Raw genomic sequence first — 20,261 nt, 5'->3', positions numbered from 1 at the left:
GAAAAACTTGTGGATTGATTATCGGTGCCAAGTTAAAAAAAAAAGTATCAACTAAGCCTGGGTCTCAAGAAATAAAGATCAAACACACATACAAAATCCAAAAACAGCTATCAAACAGCTTTCATGAAGGCAAGATGGTTTTGCTGAAAGCCAAAAATTACTTACCACTTATTGTGGACATAGGAACATGACCCTAATCAATCAGTTAGTTACTTGTATTTGACCACTCAAACCATTCCAGACCTGTGCTCCAGTCCTTCCTGGCAATGGATACACAGAAGTGATGGATGGGAACCACCGTTTCCCGCCATGGAGTTACCTAAACCTAGTTTAGTGCACCTTGAATGCCCCAGGCTTTATGATAACTTGAAATTCTAATTAGTGCAGAAAAGAGCTTAGTTGAAACAGCTTGTACTCCCTCAAGGATACCCACTCTCAGGGCCCTATAACCTAATGAGGTCAATGAAATGTAAGATGTAGGAGAGAAATCCCTGCCTGGAGCAACATCTGTACCCAGGAAGACAGGGGATTGGGGTTCAATTAGTCCCTCCAGATAAGAGGGAGAATACCCCAAATGGTCTTGGGAGGAAACCCACATGACTTCGTTCCAGTTAGTGGTTGTGTGACCTACAGTTACCTAGACTGACCCTCTGTGCTCTGGGCTGTAGTGATGTGAAAGCAACAGCAGAAGGGGTTAAAGTTAAACAGATGGGAGAACTTACTCATTACCCACAAGGCATGGTAGAGCAGGTGAAGGGGGGGTGTCTGGGGCAGTGAAAATCTCTAAGAGCATTTCCTCATGCCCCGGTAGGCAGTAGAGCTAGAGGCAGAGTAAGAAACCCAAACCCCCTAAAAGAGCCCCCACAAAGGAAACATGGGGTTCCTTTGCCACCACTTTGCAATAAGAGCAGGCTGAATGTTTGCTGAACACATTTGGAAAAGGAAGAGAGGAGATAATCGTCCTAATGAATGTGCAGGAGACAATAGCAGCTCCAGTGGGAGGATTATAAACTCATTATGGTTTAATATGATGATTGATCATCTCTGCCCTCCAGCATTATCCTAGAATAGTGATGAAGGTCAAGAGACCCATGCCAGTCAGAGCTCTAGCTCTAGTTACCAGAAGATAGGAAGCACATTTGTATGGCACTCGTTTTCTTCATTGTAAAAATTCACACATGTAACCCCAACCCCATAAACTTTTCCCAAAAACTGTCCTCCAACCCCCCAGCCTGCCCCACTTCTCTATGATTTCCCAGCCCTGGACTGTTCCTCCATATGCCCGACTGGCTCTAAATGCCGGCTCTGGCTCCTGACCCCGCCCCATCCCCACGCACTGAGACAATGGCCACAGGTCCAGTATAGCATGGGGTTTAGCGAAGTCCAAAGGGCCCTTCAGTGGGTACTGCTTGACACTCGGTTCAGGTGGAAGGCCCGGGACACCTCCCGATAGGCATTTCGAAGCAGGACATAAGGGAAACAGGACTCCAGCATGTCCAGAGTCAGGAAGGAGGACTCCTCCACCACCTGGAAGAGAAGCAGCCAAGAGATGAGAACCTCGGGGAGGGCGTACCTCTGTGACACCATTTCTTCTTCAGGCCATGCCCGCGGCCCTTTGAGGCCCTTAGTGTTACAAGTGAGCAGGGTTCCAAATCACCCGGCCCCCTTCCTCCCTCAGTCTGTTTAGCTCTAGGAAAGCAATGCGGCCTCTTCAGCTCCATTAAAAATGCCCATCTCCCTCCTCAGGGTTACATGAGGGGCTCAGAAGCAGAAAGCAGGGAAGAATCACTGCCCTAGTAGCAGAGCAGGTCCCATTCTCTTCCAGTCTGGATGCTAAATCATATGTGAGTGGGCAGCGCAGATGCAGGCAAGGATGGATAAAAGTGCTAATAACAGAGCTCTGCACAGAAGGAAACCATGGCCACCGCAGGCCAACAAAGAGGGGCCTGGAACCCACACGGGTCCTGTGTGCTGGGCCTCACCCTCCTCCCTCCCTCAGTACAGTGCTTAGGGAACAGTCAGGATGCTGCATGGAGGAGCAGGCATGATTAATTAGTTTAATTAGGAGCCTGTGTGCTGTGGCAATCCCAGCAGCCCCCACAGCCCAGCAGAAAGATAGATCAAATTGCTGGGATAAGGGGGCCCAGGAGGGCATATTAGAGAGCAGCACAACCTAGCATTAGGCTGGAGGGTCCCATCCCTGAGGAAGGAACAGCATGTATTTCCTTCAGTACTTTCCTCTGCCCAGAGGTTGTGGGTCTAAAAACACTGGAGGGAAGTGTCCCATATCCTCTGGCAATTCACACAGAGGGACCCTCCCCAATATGTCTGTTGTTTCAAGTTCTGAAAATTCACTCAAAGAGAACCTACCATATCCACTCTAACATGTTCTCTCTCTGAAGTCCTTTCAAGTTGCAAAATTTGTAAGATTCTGCTGTTGTCAAACAAATGCACACAACAGCCTCAGAAGAGCAGATACTGCAGGCTGAAGGAAAGGAAATCTGCCTGTAAAACTGTAGCTCTGACTTAGGTTTAACAGCTCTGACTTAGGACTAACAGAAAGAATTCCTTGCTAGGTAAGACTTTCAAACTTTAAGCCAGGAGACAGATAAGACCTCTTTTCCAGGATATGACCCTCAGGTACAGAGAAATGAGTGATGGTTTTAAGAAGGATCCGCTGACCTAACACTTCCTAGTCTTTGCTCCATTAAGCACCAGAAAATAACAAGGCCCCAACCTGGAGGAAATCATGGTAGTGGAAACAGTGCTACAGTGAAAGCCAAAAAAGTTGGGTTCTAGACAAGTCAAATCCACCCTTACAATTTGGAGGAGCCCTTGAACGTCACTGTTCCCTCCCTCTCCTCAGTTCCCACACCTAGGAATTGTAAGGACAGGACTAACTACCGGGATCTAGTCTGGTTCTGCCATCAGGATTCCATGATTCTATGAGAGTCATAGCTTCACCTGTCAAACCCAAGCAGGCTGGCAACACTGGCAGTGGGCAGTGCCCAGGCTTGACAGCCAAGACAGAAAGACCCTGGGGAGAGAAGTACCTGGCCAGGATTTGGGGCTACAAGAGTAGCCTCTGACCTCAGAATACAGCTCCCTCCCCTTCAGCCATTCCAATTTCTCTGTGGAAACATTTGCATTCGAATTGCTTTGCAGCAGCTAGTCCCTCAGTCTCTCCATCCAACAAAAAGCTCCTGGTCCCCTAGCTCTGTTCCAGCCACTCTTCAGGCTTCTCTGCAATGCCACAAGGAGCAGACACCTTCTCACCTATGGAGGTGGGGCTGGGGGGATGAAAGCAGAAGTGGGAGGCAGGGCTAAATGGCAATAAAGAATCACCTCCAACCTTAGGGAAGTAAAAAATGCCCAAGGAAATGAAGAGGTATGCCTAAACCATCCAAAAATTAAAATGACCAGCAGACAGAGGGAACTAACATTTATTGAGCATTTATTAGGTACTTTCACATATATTACCTTATGAATCCTAAGGATTATTGCCCACTTTCAAGGATATGGAATCAGAGGCACAGAAGGTTAGTTAATTTGCCCAGGGTCATGCTGCACCAAAGACTGTGCCCCTACATCTAGCATGTGACTGGCATTTGCCCTCATCTGCCTCCTCTGCCTTCTCATCCCTCACCATCCCCAACCTCATGTCCAGTCTCTCCACCTCTCCATCCTAATCCTTAATCAGCCTAACCTAGGCCCTTTTCTAGCTGTGTCTAGCTGAGACAGACACCGTTCAGACCCAGAGGGAGCCTACCCTGAACATTTGTGGGGCTGGCCAAGGGTACAAATGGAAGCCTACATACCATATGACTAAATAAATCAAACTACTGTGTTCATCTTTCAACCTTCATACTATACCTGTAGAATTTCATGCAAGGCCAGGTTTGAATTAAGAATTCTTAAGCTCCGTAGAGTTCTGTACCAGAACATATTGGAGAGAACCATCCCAGTTTGAAGGATCTTGGATATACACATAAACTTCCTATCTGAACTCCAGCCATACATTCCTTGGGCACTAGAGGTATATCTGCCAGCAGCAAGCTGCCTCAGGAGGATGGACTTGGGGATGATGCTCCACAGCAGCCTACGAATAGGCCAGACCTGCTTAGCAGAGGGTTCTGAGGTCTCAGACATCTTTAGTGTGGACTCTGAGGGGCAGCACAGGCTCCAGGTGGGCACATCTTCTCCCCTTAGGTAAGAAGGCCTCTTAGACACGGGGCCCAGGGCAGGACCCCCTCCTGACTACATCGAAGTGCAGGACTAACCTGGAGAGTCAGACTTTTAGAGAAAAAGAGTAAACGTGGTGAAGAGGGAAACAGGGTCATGAGGAAAGAATTTTTTTTAAGTTAACTGAGTCAGAGTTCCCAGAACTTTCTGCCAAAGGAGGGAAAGCCCAGAGCTTGGAAAGAAAGAAGAGAGAGCAGGAGCTGCCTGATTCATGGCCCACGTGGCTCCCTGCCTTACAGCTTTTCAGCTGAAATCCCTTTCCTCCTCTGAGCCCTCGCCTCCCTCCTGCAGTTCTGCTCTGTGCTTTTCAGCACCCTCTTCGTAACGTCCTTAGGGACAAGAAATCTAGTGGTAGAAAGTGGTCCGGTAACACCAAACGTGTACTGGGCAGGTAGTTATAGATAAGGGACAGACTGCCCCACCAGGTCAGACAGGAACACTGAGCCCAGTCAGCCAGGGGCAAGGAAGGCTGTGTCCTGCAGAGAAGTCCTTAAAGACCCTACCTTGGGAATACAGGACAAATAACCAGAATGTGAGGACTAGACCCAGAGGGTCAGGCAGAATTCAGTTATTAGTTCATGCTATTGGGTGATGACAATGGCAGGGACCCAAAGACCCTAAAGAGAACTCCCCCTCTGGCCCCTCCCCCCTTTCCCCAGACCATCTTAAACTAGATACATACCAAGCGCATGAGCAGAGAAATGGATTCCCGATTTCTGGTTTTAAGCTTGTCAGTCTCCTGGCCCAGCTGCAAAAGGCTGACAGAGGCCACCTGTAAGGGAAGAATTTGATCTGTAAGGAAGCAGATTTTTATGGAGGTCAGAACAGGACAGCCCCAGGCTACAGGAAGTTAGGACAAGATCAAGGAGAAGAGTTAAGAAGTGCTGAGATGCTCCTGGAGACTCAGGGTGGAAAAGTGGCAAATCCCCTAGGTTTCCGAGATGCATAGTGCCTATAAACGAGACAGTGCAGCAACTGCAGGTTGCCAGGGGTGCTGGGGGAGAGGAAAGGACCTAGAAAAAGGGCAGGTAATACTGTATGCCAGGAGATTAACCTCTTTTCCTAGGCAGCCTCTCGACACCACTGTCCCCAGGCAGTTTACAGCTGACTTCCCACCAGACCAGAGACAGAGCTGGGCCTGTGATTCAGACACAGTGCTCTTGATATTCTCTACCTGTCAACTCTCAAATGGCTGTCCTCCCCATTCACCTCAAGGCCCCCAGAAGATCAAACAGGGAGGAAGAAATGTGATTAACTGTATCCCAGGCTCAGGTTTAGCAAACAAAGAAGGGAAAAGGGAAAAGGATGGGAAAAATCCCCTTACCACCAGGTTTTAGAGATCTGGTGTGAAACCTCTTCATATCTAAGATGCTCAAAGCCCATTCTGTCTAGCTGGCTGTCCCACTTTTAAATAGGGACCCTCTAACTAAGCTTACAAGTCCCCAATTTGTACTTCTCAGGACAATGGTATGATTCCCAAGATAATATGATCTACTATGTTTTCTCCTAAAAGGAGACAGATGAGGCCCTAGTTCTTAAATTAGAACCATGCTTTGCAAAGGAATAAGCTCCCTGTTGCTGACAATGCTCAAGCAGGCAGTGGCTAATGGACCATGTATCAGAAGTGTATGGACAGGATTCCTCCAAGGAGAATTTAGAATGGAAAACTCTGGGGCCTCTTTCAACACTGGAAAGAGATTTCTTATTCTGTGTTTTTCCAGAGGCAAAACTAAGATCAATGGTGATAGTTACAGGGAGTCAAACTTTGGCTGAAATTTTTTAAACAATTTTTTTCAAACAAATTGAAAATAACCTACAGTAGAATCAGCTGCCTGGTTGGAAGCACTAGTCCCTAGATATCTAGACCAGTGGTTCTCAGAATGAGACCCCAGAATGAACATCATCATCATCACCTGGGAACATACTGGATATGCAAATTCTTTAGCCCTCAAATCTACTGAATCAGAAATTCTCTAGGTGATTCTGATTTACACTGAAGTTTGAGAATTTGAAAAAAGTTTGACTTTTTGTCAGTATTAGAGTTGGAAATGACTTTATATATTACAAAACTCAGTGTCTCTCCCACTTTATTGTGCATCAGCTCTCCTGGAGACCTTATTAAAAACAGAGACCTAGACCCACCCTAGGATATTCTAGTTCAGTAGGTTTGGTGTAAGGATCAGGAATCTGTATTTTCACAAGCTCCTTGGAATATTCTACTCCACACCAAGGTACTGAGCTATGGATTCAGCTTAATCACCCTATTTAATAAATGGGAAGATTGAGGCCCTAGAAGTTTGGCTCTTCAGAGCCCACACAACTTCTTAGTGCAGATCCAGAACTAGAACTCAGATCTGCTGACTCTTAGTCCAATGCTCTTTCCAAGTATTTGGGCAGAGGCTAAAACACCAGCTGTTAGGGAATTTAGAAGAAATTCTTGCGCTTCACAAAGTGGCCTCTCACTGCTTATTGAATAAAGGAGGTTAGACACCAAAGCCTGCTTAATAATACCCGTCTGTGGGTTTAAGTCAAACCAATTCTGCTAGACTTTGCAATCTTCCGTTCCTTATAGACTGGACCCACTCACCACCAAAAATTCCTTGAGATGAGTTTCAATGTTCTTGTTGTAGAGTGTAAAGAGGGCAGCAGACACCTGGATGATGGCCTTGGTCAAGCAGTGAATGTTATTGTTGTAACCTAGATTAGTAATGACAGAGAAGGAGAAAAACAAAAGGACACAATGAAGTGAGCCATGCCCAGGCTGACCCCCTCTGGTAATTTCTCATTTTTCCAGGCTGGGTCACCCCTATATGATACTAAAAGGACTAAGAGGCATTTGGGGATTAGGAGAAAGATATTCCCATGAAATCTGACTGGCACTGAGTGTTATGGATAGGTCATTCTCAAGTGCTTTAGAAACAGAACTTTACACATGAATCAGAAGTCTACTTTCCAGAAAAAGGTCTCCATCTCATCTCCCTACCCCAGGACACCAACCTAAATAGCACTGGTGCCTCAAACCTGCTCCTTACTTACCATCCTTCTCAATGCTATAGAATGAAGAAGGGTCAGTGGCAAGGAGTGGGAGGGAAACAGCAAGAAAGATCAAGAGCAGGCAGGCGACCTTATATTCTTCCTCAGGAGATGAAGTATCTGGTAAGAAGGAAAAAGGAAAAGAGGAAAAGTAAGGTCAGCAAACACAAATTATCTTTTACAGGGGGCCTACATCACCAAATCACTGTGAGGATAAGACATATCTATGAAAACACTCTCTAAAATACTATAGGCAAGTCCTTATTGCTGAAGGGGACAGGACTAGCCTCCACTTACAGTGACGGCCAAGTCCTGGAGGCCACTGATAAATGAAGCAGAGCTCTGTGCGAAGGGCTCTGCTGACAGGCAGTCTGACGGCACTCTGTCTGATGGGGTGAAGAGGCGGGAAGGAGAGGAAAGAGCCTCACCAAAACCAAGAGAGCAGAGGGAGAGCTAGTCTGGCAATTTTGAAAGGGCTTAATGCCAGCCCCCCTCCTGTTCTGAGCGTGTACAAGTATGAATATGCTAATCAGAGGAAATGTGCAGTGTTTCCATATGAGAGACATGTGTGAGACTGGGGGAAGAAGTGAATAGTGTCAAGATGATTACATGGGGGAAGAGCACACGATCACCCTGGGGAACCTAGATGCTATACCACACGACCTGGCATGACATCATATACTACTGTGTATTGTTCTCTCGTTGTTTCATTTGCATTAACCTTATTTCCCCAACCAAACTGCAAGCTCCTTTGAGCACTTGCTGAACATCAAACAGATTCTCACTTACTACTTTCTAGCTGATTGACAGGTCAACTGGTTGGAACCTGTCCAAGAATCTAAATTATCTACATATATATTTTGTGGGGGTTAGGGACTTTTAGTCTCTCCTTAGCTCCCAGGTTATAACCTCTGAATTCACAATCTCAAATAAAGCCTTCTTTGACATTGACATTTTTCCACCCAAAATTATAGCTCAAGCCCCCTTTTTCCATTTCCCCAGTTTTACCAGCTTTCAGATTGGCAATGGCAGCCACCAGGGCTGGGTCAATGTCACAGCCCACTCCTGCAGCAGATGCCAGCTCAAAGACACTCAGGGTCACCTGATAGAGAAGAAAACATGCTGGAAAGGATTCCCAGGGGACAAGTACTTGGCCGAAACTACAGGTAGTCAGGATTCCTGGATCACAGATTTTTAAACTTTTTAAGAGGATAGGTGGACTATCCTCTTTTCTAGGTATTCCTTTCACAGCTGTCCCTAACCTACAGGGGAAAAGCCCAAAATGCATTAGCATGGCATTCAGATACTCCACAGTACAAATTTGCTTTTTCAACCTTTTTTTCCCAAATGCTTCCTACAGTCAATGCAGCCAGCTTAATTTAGTCACGGTGTCGAAAATACAACTTACTTCCTGACTTGCATACTTTGGTTCATGTGCTTCCTTCTTTCTAGAGTGTCCATTCTTGTGCTCCACTTATATCTAATTGACATCTGCCCCTTGAGGCTTGACTCAAATCCCATATTTTCTGTGGAGCTCTCCCTGATTACTTCAGCCCAAACCCATCTCCCCCTCCTTAAACTGGTACTACCAACTTGGCACTGATCACACACAGCACCTAGTATTATGAGTTACCTTTTCAGATAGGAGTTGAGACATATGGCTTATCCCACCAACGAGATTATAATTTTTTAAAACCCCACACCATAGTCAGAGGAGAAAAAGGCTTTGGAGTGAGATTTGGGCTCAAGATCTAGTAGCACCACTCACTAAATGTGTGACCCTGGCTAAAAGTTACTTAACCTTTTAGAGCCTCAATGTTCTTATATGTAAAACTGGGATAATAATCCTTACCTCACAGAGTTGTGATGATTAAATTGGACCACATGTGTAAAGCATCTACCCTAGGGACTAAAGAGTCACTAATAGACTAATAAACATAACTTTTCTCCCCTTCCTTTATCTCAAATCCAGAAACACTGCATTTCTTTTTATCCTTTCCAGCTTTTAACACATTCCTAAACCCATGGATGGCATTCAATTAAAATATGACTGATACCCAAATCCCTCATTGTACTTAAAAGCAGGTTAGCAGGATGTAGTCCCAAACTTCTACTGCTACACCAAGTACTTAGACCCCTCTCGAAGTTAAAAGAAAAAAAAAAAAGACTTGAAAATGTTTTGGAAGAAAAAGGATAGTTGTTTCAAGAGTAGACAGCTATGTGGAGTATTTATGCAAAGAACCCCAGAGATATCCCAATAGACACACACTTTGCCTATGGTACTTCACACAGAAGGTAAACCTTAGCTGCGTGTTCTCCTCTGCCCTTTATTTAAATTTGCCACTAACTAAATGACCCTGCTCATGGCAAGCATGGCCCAGGAGATCAGGGAACTGGTCTCCTGTGAACTGTGGTTTTCTGAGGGAAGAAAGGGATGACTGAAAGGGTCTTACTTTCTCTTCTCCTAATCTTCTCACCCCTCTGAGGTAGTAACAGAATCTCTGATGGACAGGCCATCCCTGTTTCTCTGCCCCCACCAGCTAATTTTCACAGACAGGCAGAGCCTAAAGCTCAGAGCTGCCCAAGCAATATCAGCTAAACAAGCTCCTGCCAGGCTAGGGCATTCGGCCCCAGCATCAGCAGCTGCCAGAAACCCAGGCTCACTGTAAAGTCAGAGGCTACTCAAGAGGGGCAGCGTCCCAGTGAAACATCACCCCCTCACAGCCCCCATGACCCCATCTGAGCCTCATGCAATTTCAGGCACAGAGGGGGAAATATCACAGGTCTTTTGATCTCAAGGTAAAGAAGTTTTTCTTAACATTTAACTTTAATTCTTCCTGCTAACCTGTTGCCTCTTATCACGGGTCTCTCTTGGTTAAAGGAATGAATAAGAGAAGAGCCTACCCTATGTGTTTGAAGGCCCCTTGTTCCCAGCCTTTGGCTGTATTTCCTGCATAACATACTTGTTTGTTCCAGGTGATTCAAAGACAGGAAGAGGCTACAGAGGTGGAGGAGGTGCAGAGAAATGGATGTTTAACTTGGGGTGCCTGCAGAAGGCCCTGCTTCCTTTCTCCATCTCTGGAGTAAATGGGGGCTTGAGCCAGGTGACACAGATATAGAGGAACCAGAAGGTTTCAGAACGAGGAGGAAGAAAAGACCAGAAAAAGGAAGGAAACTCTGAGGGCCCCCAGGTGAGTGGATATGGAAGGAACAAATCTTTTTACAAAAAGTACCTAAGCTCCTAACTAAAGAGAGGACTTGTTTGCACATAGTTCAGTATCTAATTTGCACATTTTAGGTGGAAACCAGCAGATGTTCTCCTAGATCTTACCCATCTCTCCCCAACCCCCACAGGGCCTCCCCAGCTCTGTCCTCGGTCTCCAAGAATATCTGTCTGAGCAAAGCTCCTCTCTCCACAAAATCTTCCCCAATGTTTTCCTATTTAAATCCTGGCTCTTCTCCCCACAGTATTCTTCAAGGCCTCTCTCCCTTATAAGATCTTAGCTACATCTTTTCAACAACAGAAATCTCCTTTTCGTTTCCACTTTGCAGTCCCTCATACCTTGATGTCTGTGTCTGGTGTGACAAACTCCTTGAGGCACTCAATGGGACCCATGAGAAATGGGCAGTGGGAGGAGAAAACCTGGAGGGAAGAGAAGATAAATGAGTCCACATGAGGGCAGTGGCCAGTGCTTTCAAAGATAAGTGGCCTCAAAAATAAAAAGGGCCTCAGCTTAGACAAGAACCAGCCAGCTTCCCATGCTATCCCTCTACTCACACCTCTATGTTTCCTCAGCTCATCTAGCCCCAGAGATCTTCCAGGACCTCTACAAAATTAAACTCCTTTCTCCTCGATGCTCACCAAACATTTCCCCAATTTCTCATACAAACCCAACCCACAGGTGTCTGTGATTCTGTGGCAGACCCCCACCCCCCAAATCACCTCCCGAAGTCCTTCTTGGGCCATGGCCCTAAAACTGAGGATAACTCCAATGATGGTCATGCGCTTCAGGACATTGTCAGCCCCTAAGAAAAAAAAGAAAACGGAGTGTTAGTGAAGAGCACTTAGGAGAACAGCAATGGCGGCCTAGCCACCAGCCCCCCAAAGCCCTTGTCACCCACAATGCTTTTCCCACAATTCCTTCTCCTTTTAGGGGAGGTGCTCACCCATCAGCTGGGGCAGCAGAGAAGCCATCAAGTCCACCTTGCTGAAGTTGGATCTGATCTGAACAAGTACATCCATGTTTTCCACCACCAGTTTCTACAGCCGGGACACAGAGACATTCAGCAGGAAAAGATACGACCCAGGTACACCCTCCCTAGTCTTCTACTCCTACCCTACTTCGCCCAGGGCTGGGCCCTTTTCCCAGGGCTGGCTTCCAGTACCTTCAGCTCCATGATCTGAGAGGTCACATGCCACATCAGATTTTCACTCAGGAACTTCATGCCATAGGGGCCCAAGAGTTCAGCCAAGGCCCGCATCTCTGAAATAGAGTTACAGAGGTACCAGGTGGGACTCAGGGGGCACTGGAGCATCGGCACAGCAGAGGGTAATCTGCACATTTGAGATGTTTCTTTAGCAAGGAAAGGAAGTGGAAAGTCAGGGAGCGAAAGTGGCCTACATTTAGGTGACAGGTCTGGCCTGCCCATGGGACAACTTACCCTCTTCCCTCTGGTATTTATGCCCAGACCTACCACAAATGATAACTATTTACTTTACATTCTTATAAGAATCTATATTTTCCCAAGTCCCTTTATGTGGTACATGGGTTTTACTCTTTCTGGATTAGCTTTATTAGATATAAGACCTTAAACAAGTCACTGATCCTCTCTGAGCCTGAGTTTACTTCTCTGTAAAACGAAGAAATTTGCCCTGAATACCTCATAGAGCTGATATGAAAGAAGTAAAATACTACATTATAAAAACTATAGGAAACTGTAAAGATATATATGAATAAGGGATTATTACAATAATTATCAACATCATCCTGGTTTAACAGACATGGGGGTTAAGTGCTTGTCCAAGATCCCTTAGTCAAGCCAAGGGCTAGTTCCAGAAACCCAGCTCAATGCCTTACTGCCCTTACTGGGTCCCAGCAGAAACCACAACTCATTCCTCATCTAAGGTCTGGCTGTTTCTACGTTCCTCCCTCTGTTTCCCTTACTTTATGCCTCACTGCCCAGATTTTCCTCTCCCAGAGCTACCTTTTCTTTTTTCATAATGAACACACATCCCCAGAGTCCCAGTCATTTTTTCCTCTAAGTCCCTCTTCCCTCTAGTCTGCCCCAATGCCTCATACCTCTCTACCCACCCTGCTTCTGGCACTTGGTGAATTAAATAAAACCTGCCTGGGGGATATCCCATGTTAGAAGCACAAGTGACAAATTCAGACAGGAAGGAGCTCTAGCAATGATCTTTGGCTATGGGCCATCCCAGCAGACAAAACCATAAAGGACAAGAAGAAACAACAAGAGACCAACAGCAGAAAGGCAAGTTTAACAAGCGTTCAGAAGGAAAAGGAAATCAAAGCTTCACACTCAAGTCTTTTGAAGACAGAACCAGTTGATCTCCACCTCCATCAATGACAGGGGAAGTAGAAATGGTCACAGCTACCGACACAGAGACTTGTCCAGAGTAAATACTAGGCATTTTTAGAGTCACCTATTTACAATAGGAAGAATTGAGCTGAGAAGTAGAAGAGGATTTCCTATCTGGTCAACTTAGATAATGCTAAAATGTCTGACAGAGGAGAAGAGGGGCTGAATTGCTTTCTCTGGAGAGAAGCCACACTGATCTACTGGTTTGGATCTGCCAGATCTCCTTACTCTAGGCTTCTCTACTCCGGGCTAGTAACCCACGGGCATCCTTCTTTTTCCATCTACCTATTTTTGCAGTAGCATTGTCCCATTACCATGGTAACCCAGGAAAATTGGGGTGGGGGTGGAAGAAAGGGGAATCAGCATTACCTCCTGCTGTTCATCAGTTGTCAGCAAGACTTAAAGCTGAATTTAGATGCTGCCTACAGTTTGTGGGTGGAGCTGATGAGAAGGAGACCTCTGAAGCCTCCAGCAGGTAAGAGAAGGGCCAGCTTACTGATGGAGTCTCAAAGAGACTAAGAAGGAGGCAGAGCTGGAAAACAGAACTGTGTACTCTGACTTTCCTATCACCCCACTCCCACCACGCCCAAAGGAAGGGGAAGAACAGAGAGGACAGAGTCAATGAAACATCTCCTACCTGTCCCAGATACCATGCAGGATCCATGATTTACATGGAGGTGAGAGGAAGAAGGCAGCAGTACAATAGTTCATCAGTCAGTCAGTCAGTAACACAAATCTATTAAAAAGGATCTCTGTGGCTTCAGCTCTCTTTAAAAAGAGAACACTTCTCAATTCATTCACAACACACTCCTTACTGCTTTGAGACACAAAAGCACTTCTATACTGGAAAGCAGCATTACAGGGTGCTTAAGCACCTAGGTTCTAGAATCTGAGTGCCTTGAGCTGAAATCCCAGTTCTACCATTTATGAATGTGTGGCCGTGGGCAAGTTCCTTAACCTGTCTGCAGCTCAGTGCCCTCATCTGCACAATGGGGGTAATAAGAGTATCTACCACAAGGCTCTTTGGGAGGATAGTTGTTGTGAGTTAATACACATGAAAGCTTAGAACTTAGCCCACAGTAATTGTCATCTACTGTTTGATCATCGTTATTAAATATCAGGTCACTGTTTAATAATCCCAAATATCAGAATGTCCTCCTTACATTTATCCTTTACTCTTCGTTACATAGCTTACTCTTTATTCTTTGTGGAAATAGATAATAATTGTTTACTACCCTTCAAAGAATATATCCCTTCAGTGACTAACAGCCTTGCCTAACTCTTAACTTCCTCATTTTCCTACTCTACCTTCAACTCCAGGCCACTTGTCAATTTTGGGTCTCACTTGGACTCTTTTTATTGTCCCTACAATGGAATCTAGCAGAGATGCTGAGAAGAATACAGAATGAGCCTCTGGGAAGGTAGGAGGATTTACTTGGAGTCCTCAGGCTGAGGGAAAAAGCTTAGCTCCTTAACAAGGAGACCAGGCCCCGGGGCTCACCAGAGATGTCAGAGAACTCCTCTGCGCTGAAGTTCTGCTCCCCGTCTCTGGGGAGGCTGATGAAGGCCTGCATGGCTGGGGAAAGGATGATGGTCCCACTGCTTGCCTGTCTAAGCAGACTTTCTAGGTACCTACAGGGTTGGCCAAGAAAGCATAGAATATTAGTGCTCAATCTCTCCTCCCTACCATTGCTCCTGCTACTACCAATGGGCTCAGGAAGAGAAACTCTGCCAAAGGCTGGGGTGGGCAGAAGAGACTCAAAGACAGGACAGCACTCTAACACCCCAAACTGTTGGCTCAAAAAAAAAAAACTGGCAGTAGTGTAATTCTACTTGGCCTCAAATCTGCAGGGTATTTCACTGGGCTGTCCAGTGCAAAAGCATGCACTTCCCTCCCTCAGCCCCTGCTCCTTCCCAGCTACTGCTCTGCCCTCACCCTGGGCCTTTCTTTGTCAGGTAAGACAAGCCCCCAAGCTGGCGAGAAAAAAAATGCCTACTAGTTGGGGTCCTCTGAAATAAACTTAGCCTCAGCTTCTCTAAGGAGAATACTGGACTGAGGACCTAGGATCCTGGAAGTGGGTCTCAAGTCAAACCCACTGGGCAGAGAGGAGCCCTGTAAACACTGGTCATCCAGTCTCCAAATATTCCCTCATGACCTCTGAGCAAGCTGACTTCTCAGCTTTCAGCCAGTGTCAGCAGAGAAGGGTTTGGCCAGCTCACTCCGCTCACCCAGGCCTGAGCTTGGGGCCTAGATCTTACAGAAATCAAAAAGCTAAAACGGGTGGCCAAACTCAGCCATCAGACATGGGTATTTTTTTCCTTTTTAATTTGGATTACTTGTCAGAATTTTGAAACAGAGATTTCTCACTAAAAATAAGAATTTAGTGGGTCGGTAATCAGGTGGAAATAAGTGGTGGCTGCCTCCTTCGGAGGGGCATACCCTCTCCAGCTACTCAAAATTCCTACCCAGCCCACAACACCCATTACCTTACCTGCTGGGCCCCTGCTGGCATTTGCAAACCTCTTCTCAGCCTTTCCCCCTTCGCTGAACGGGAAGGGGTTCTTTGCAGCCTATCTCCTGCTAAACTGATATTGGATTAAGAGCACCACCCAGTGTCTTGGGGAGGTAGGAATCCAGCTCCTTTCCATCCTTCAAATCTCAAAAGAAATACTGCTGATTCCTACCTCCTCCGGTTTTGGGGAGATAGCCCCCTTCCCTACTAAGAATAATCCACTAGACTCAATGTGGTTGTGTCAAGGGGTAGTGAGGAGATAATGTTCTAGAGAGATAGTGTCAGATGGAATGGTCTTCAGAGGGAGAAGCTGGATGAACAGAGAAACAGGGGAACTTGAGAAAGAGGAAGAGAGATCACTTGAAATTAACACAGTAAGAATCCATAAAAGGAAGGTTAGGAACTGAAGATTAAGAGGAAAAAGATAAAATTGGTAAAGAGCAGGCTGATGGACATTACATGGAAGGTTAGAAAGAAACCTCATGATGAACAGAAGGGGTTCTGGGTCTGCCTCAGCTTACTGCTCCAGTCCTCAAGCAGAGACAAGCCTCAGTTTGGGGCTCTATGACTCTGGGAACTAAAATGCCACCAAAAGTCCCACTGTGTAAAAGAAAAAATGCTAACCAACAGGCAAGACTGGGGAAGAAGATAAGCAGCACTGACCAATTTGTGTAGAGAGTGGTGATAGTCTGTTCCCCACACGAGTCCAGGGGCTGTGTCTGCTGCAGGAGGGCATTACGAATGACTCGGGAAACATCCACACCCAAACACTGGCCCAGCGACTGGATGAAGCTGATGTACGCTTTGACTCCTGCCAACAGCTCAGAAGGCCTTGCGATCTCCTGGGTTGTGGCATTGTAGCCCGCCAGCCAAACAATGGCTCTGGGTGACAAAAGTCATAATTGTGAAAACAATGATAAACATAGTAATGGTTATGGCATTCTACTGTGTTCCAGGTGCTGTACCAAGATTTAACTGCATAGATTATCACATCTGAACCTCAGAGAAAACCCAACAAGATAGGTGCAATTATCATCCCTATTCTACCAATGAAGAAACTAACACACACAGAAATAATAAGTCACTTGCTATCTGTGAAGACCACAACTGGCAAGTGGCAGAGCTGGGATTTGAATCCAGTAACAGTTGATTCCTAAACACTATGCTTTTCGGCCACCTCTGAAGAAATTAGGTCAGGTGTATCTGGGAGTATCCAGGCTCCAGAATACCATGTAAGTCTAGCTGTGGGCTCATACCACTTGCATTCTCAGGGACAGTATTTGACTTATCTCCTTAGAAAGAATTAGTTCCACCCACTGCACTCTCAAATGGAAAACCACATCCAGAAAACCTTGGAAGTGCAGTGCAATCCTGAGTGGCGTGGGATGCCAGGGCTGGATAGCAAGTACACCTGGCTGGCATTAAAGTATATATAGCCAACCCTAGAGAAGGTGGAATAACTCCACACTTTATTATTTTAGGTGCACACCAAGAACACCCCTCCCCACTGTACCCCCAACTCCTTCTAAATACCTTCCCCAGGAATATGAGAAATCACAACTACAGTCAGTCCTTTGACTTAGGTTTTTTTTCTTTGTTAATATGTAAACAGATAGGTAGGTCACGGGGAAGGCAGTACAGTAAGGAGAAGACACGTAATGACTCTATAGCATCTTACTACCCTGATGGACAATGACTGCAATGGAGGGGGGACTTGATAATACGGGTGGATGCTGAAACCACAATGTTGTTCATGTGAAACCTTAATAAGATTATATATCAATGATACCTTAGTTTAAAAAAAAAACAAAGATAATGAATACCACTAGAAAAAAATAGATAAAAGAAATAAACACTTTTAATTTTGAGCCTAAAAAAAAATTTTAAACAGTAGGTAGGGGAAAGAGGAACATCACACTTTGTCAATGACAAGCCTTTATCAGTCATTTGCACCTCAGTATGAATGAGTTTATCAGATCCTTCCTAAAGCCATAGATGTTTGGGAGATGCTTTATTTATTTTGTGTTTTTAGCAAGTATTTATGGCAGGAGGGCCTGCTCCTCAGATGAAAAGGAAAAGAGAGGAAAGAGCACTTAAGGGAAAAATAATACAGGAGGAACAGATTGGTGGAGGGGAGGTGGGAGGGCCTGGCTGGGCAAGCCTAATCTATTCTAAAGTTTCCATTGAGGCCAACCTCTAGGCCAACCATGGGGCTTTAGGAACAATGATGTCAGTAGAGAAAGTATCAGAAGTATTCAGGGAAGACTAGTGACACCCATACTGTTCCAGGACCTAGAAACCACTGTCAGCTTCTGAAGGTTTACACATGGGCAATTATCAAACTGACATTGTATATGCACTTGAGATATTTTCTTCCATATAGCTAATGTGTACAGAATGAAAACAAACTAATTTTACTGTCAACCAAGCAAAAATCTAACTGAAAACTAAATCTGCATCTCTCCTACAATCAAATTAGACTCCTGTTCTCTCTGCTCTGTCCTTGTCCCCGTAGTGTAGCCAGAGTGATCCTATTGAAATACTGAGTGAAATTGTGTTATTGCTCTATTCAAGCCCTGCCAAAGCTCCCTGCTCACTCAGAATAAAAGCCATACCAGAACACAGAAGCACCTCTCTGGTCTGCCACTCCTCCCACCTCTCTAATCTCACATAGTACCAGTCTCCCTCTGGCTCATTCTGCCCCAGCCTTCGTGACCTCCTCCATGTCTCCTGAACATAACAGGCATGTTCTCACCACAGAGCCTTGGCCAGGTTGTGTGTGTGCTGTTTCCCCTGCCTGCAATGTTCTTGCCCCAGACAGTCACACACTCGGCTTCCCTAATTCGTTCAGTTTACTCAAATGTCATTTTCTCAAGCAGGCCTTCCCTGGCCATCCACCACCTACAGCACACACACCTTACTATATCCTTTTCCTGCTTTATTTTTCTGCTTAACACTTGTCACTATCTAATTTACTACATATGCTACTTTCTTATTTTGTTGTCGATCTCCCCCACTAGAAGGTAAGCTTTATGAGGACACGGATTTGTATCTGTTTCGTATTCTGCTGTATCAACTGCTTCTAGAGCACTGCTGACACATGGTAGATGTTCAATAAATATTTGTGAATATACTACATATTCCAAAACAAAACAGAGGACTAAGGGGTTATTTATTATAATTATTCTCTTCATTCCCCTAATTGCTGACTTCAGTGCCCAATTCCAATAGAAGGAATGCTCCTCCTCCTTTAGGGGGCAATGGAATGAAGAACAAAGTGGAGGGAAGGGGATCTATCTTCTTGAGGCCTATATATGTCAGGAGCTTTGCTGTCATTATTATCTTCAATTCTCTACCAATTCCCCATTACAGGTAATTCTCATTATAGGGTAAATACCATTATCCTTACTTTTCAGGGTGGGAAACTAAGGCTCAAACAGTTAAACTGCTCCAATATCTTCACTAATGGCCATGATGTCAACACAGGTCTGCTGACTGCAAACACCTCACTCCCTCTGCGAAACCAGTGGTGACCAATTCTGGTTGCTCATCAAAACCCCCTGTAGAGGTCTGGGGTTCTTTTTGTTTGGTTGCTTTTAATAGAGACCGGGCATATGCCAGACTGAGTGCATTGGAATGACCACCAAGAGGAATCTGACAGAACCAGCTTGAGAACTACCACAGTACACATACACGGAAGGGCAAGGAAGAGTGGTACCTGTTGAGTCTGGTCTCCAGATGGCTGCTGAGATACTCAGAAGGGAAGATAATGTGTTCAAACACAGAGAAGCTATATACATGATTCATTGTCAGGCCCAATTCTGTCAAGATTAGGTGTAGCTTGTCCATGCTGGGAAAAATTGAGACAGTGAAATGAGCGTTGATTACAGGTCTGGCACTGCCTGCTAGCATCTGGGAGGGATTTGTGAGGCCCATGACCTTCAGACCCTTTTCATATTCTAGGAATACTCAGCCTAGAGCAGTACACACAGATACTGACTTCAAAGGCAAAGCAGAAAATTCACATTTATGCATACTTCCGTATCTGTCATCCCCACCACCACTGCCTCATTCCTTTGCTGAGCACCTTCCCTCTTCCCTCTTTTCCCTTCTTTGATGCCGTGCCCAGCTGGCCCTCCAGGGTCCAGGTCCTCACTTGGTGACAATGCTGCGGTTCTTCCGGTGACTCTCAGCTCCTGGCTTGTCCCTCTCAGGCTCTCCTTTTCGGGGAGTCTGCCTCTGCTTCATGGTTTTCTTATTCTTGGCTTTGCTGATGGTAGTGGCACAGTGCTTAGGTAGAAGCTTTAGAAACAAACATAAGAGAATGGAGAAATGAGATACATTCCTTAGACTGCCCACTAGCCCCTCTAACAATATGAAAAATCCTCTCCATTGATGTCTGTCCTTTTATCTTTCTGCCTCTCTCTCCTTTCTTGCAGCATCTCTTTTTCTAATGGGTGCCTGTTTGGAATATGCTTACCTCTTACTTTTCATCAAATATCTCCCCACGTTTAGACTCAAAGTCTGAAGATGGCTGTGTCTTTTAGGGTTCAGATCATCAATCCCCGACCCACACCCTGAGAGTCTTTCCTAATGGAAAAATTCAAGTAAAAAGACTGAGATCTAAGAGCCCCCTCAATTGTACTTTCTAGGGTCTTCCAACCTGGGAAGATAGTTGGTTGTTTTTTGCCAGTATGGGACAGCCATCTCACTTGCTACCTTCCTTCATATTGCGTCCCCATGGAGACAGTTACTCACACTACCACAGCCCTTCAAAGACTCAGCTCACACTGTAGCCAGAACTCTCCTTCCACTTCTTTTTTTTTGTTTTGTTTTGTAAATGAGATATCATTTTTTGCTAGTTTAAACATCAAT

The 20,261-nt window shown here is 45.5% G+C and overlaps 1 protein-coding gene across 1 annotated transcript in view; it reads right to left on the bottom strand.

Annotated features, from left to right (window-relative positions):
- Positions 1-999: 999 nt before the first annotated feature.
- NCKAP1L (NCK associated protein 1 like) overlaps positions 1,000-20,261 on the bottom strand; it is a 43,468-nt gene continuing 24,206 nt past the window's right edge. The window contains exons 19-31 of the mRNA XM_036915349.2: positions 19,543-19,688; positions 19,105-19,236; positions 16,050-16,268; positions 14,375-14,505; positions 11,662-11,759; positions 11,443-11,536; positions 11,219-11,301; positions 10,838-10,918; positions 8,284-8,377; positions 7,279-7,395; positions 6,830-6,939; positions 4,925-5,014; positions 1,000-1,527 (exon numbers count right to left, since the gene is read on the bottom strand). Coding sequence (XP_036771244.1) covers positions 1,396-1,527; positions 4,925-5,014; positions 6,830-6,939; positions 7,279-7,395; positions 8,284-8,377; positions 10,838-10,918; positions 11,219-11,301; positions 11,443-11,536; positions 11,662-11,759; positions 14,375-14,505; positions 16,050-16,268; positions 19,105-19,236; positions 19,543-19,688 — 1,527 coding nt within the window. The 3' untranslated portion in view covers positions 1,000-1,395. The remainder of the gene's footprint in view (positions 1,528-4,924; positions 5,015-6,829; positions 6,940-7,278; positions 7,396-8,283; positions 8,378-10,837; positions 10,919-11,218; positions 11,302-11,442; positions 11,537-11,661; positions 11,760-14,374; positions 14,506-16,049; positions 16,269-19,104; positions 19,237-19,542; positions 19,689-20,261) is intronic.

The sequence above is a fragment of the Manis pentadactyla genome, chromosome 10, assembly GCF_030020395.1.
Source record: "Manis pentadactyla isolate mManPen7 chromosome 10, mManPen7.hap1, whole genome shotgun sequence".
Taxonomy (NCBI): domain Eukaryota; kingdom Metazoa; phylum Chordata; class Mammalia; order Pholidota; family Manidae; genus Manis; species Manis pentadactyla.
The sequence above is the reverse complement of the archived record's forward strand: the minus strand, read 5'-3'. Positions and strand labels throughout refer to the sequence as shown.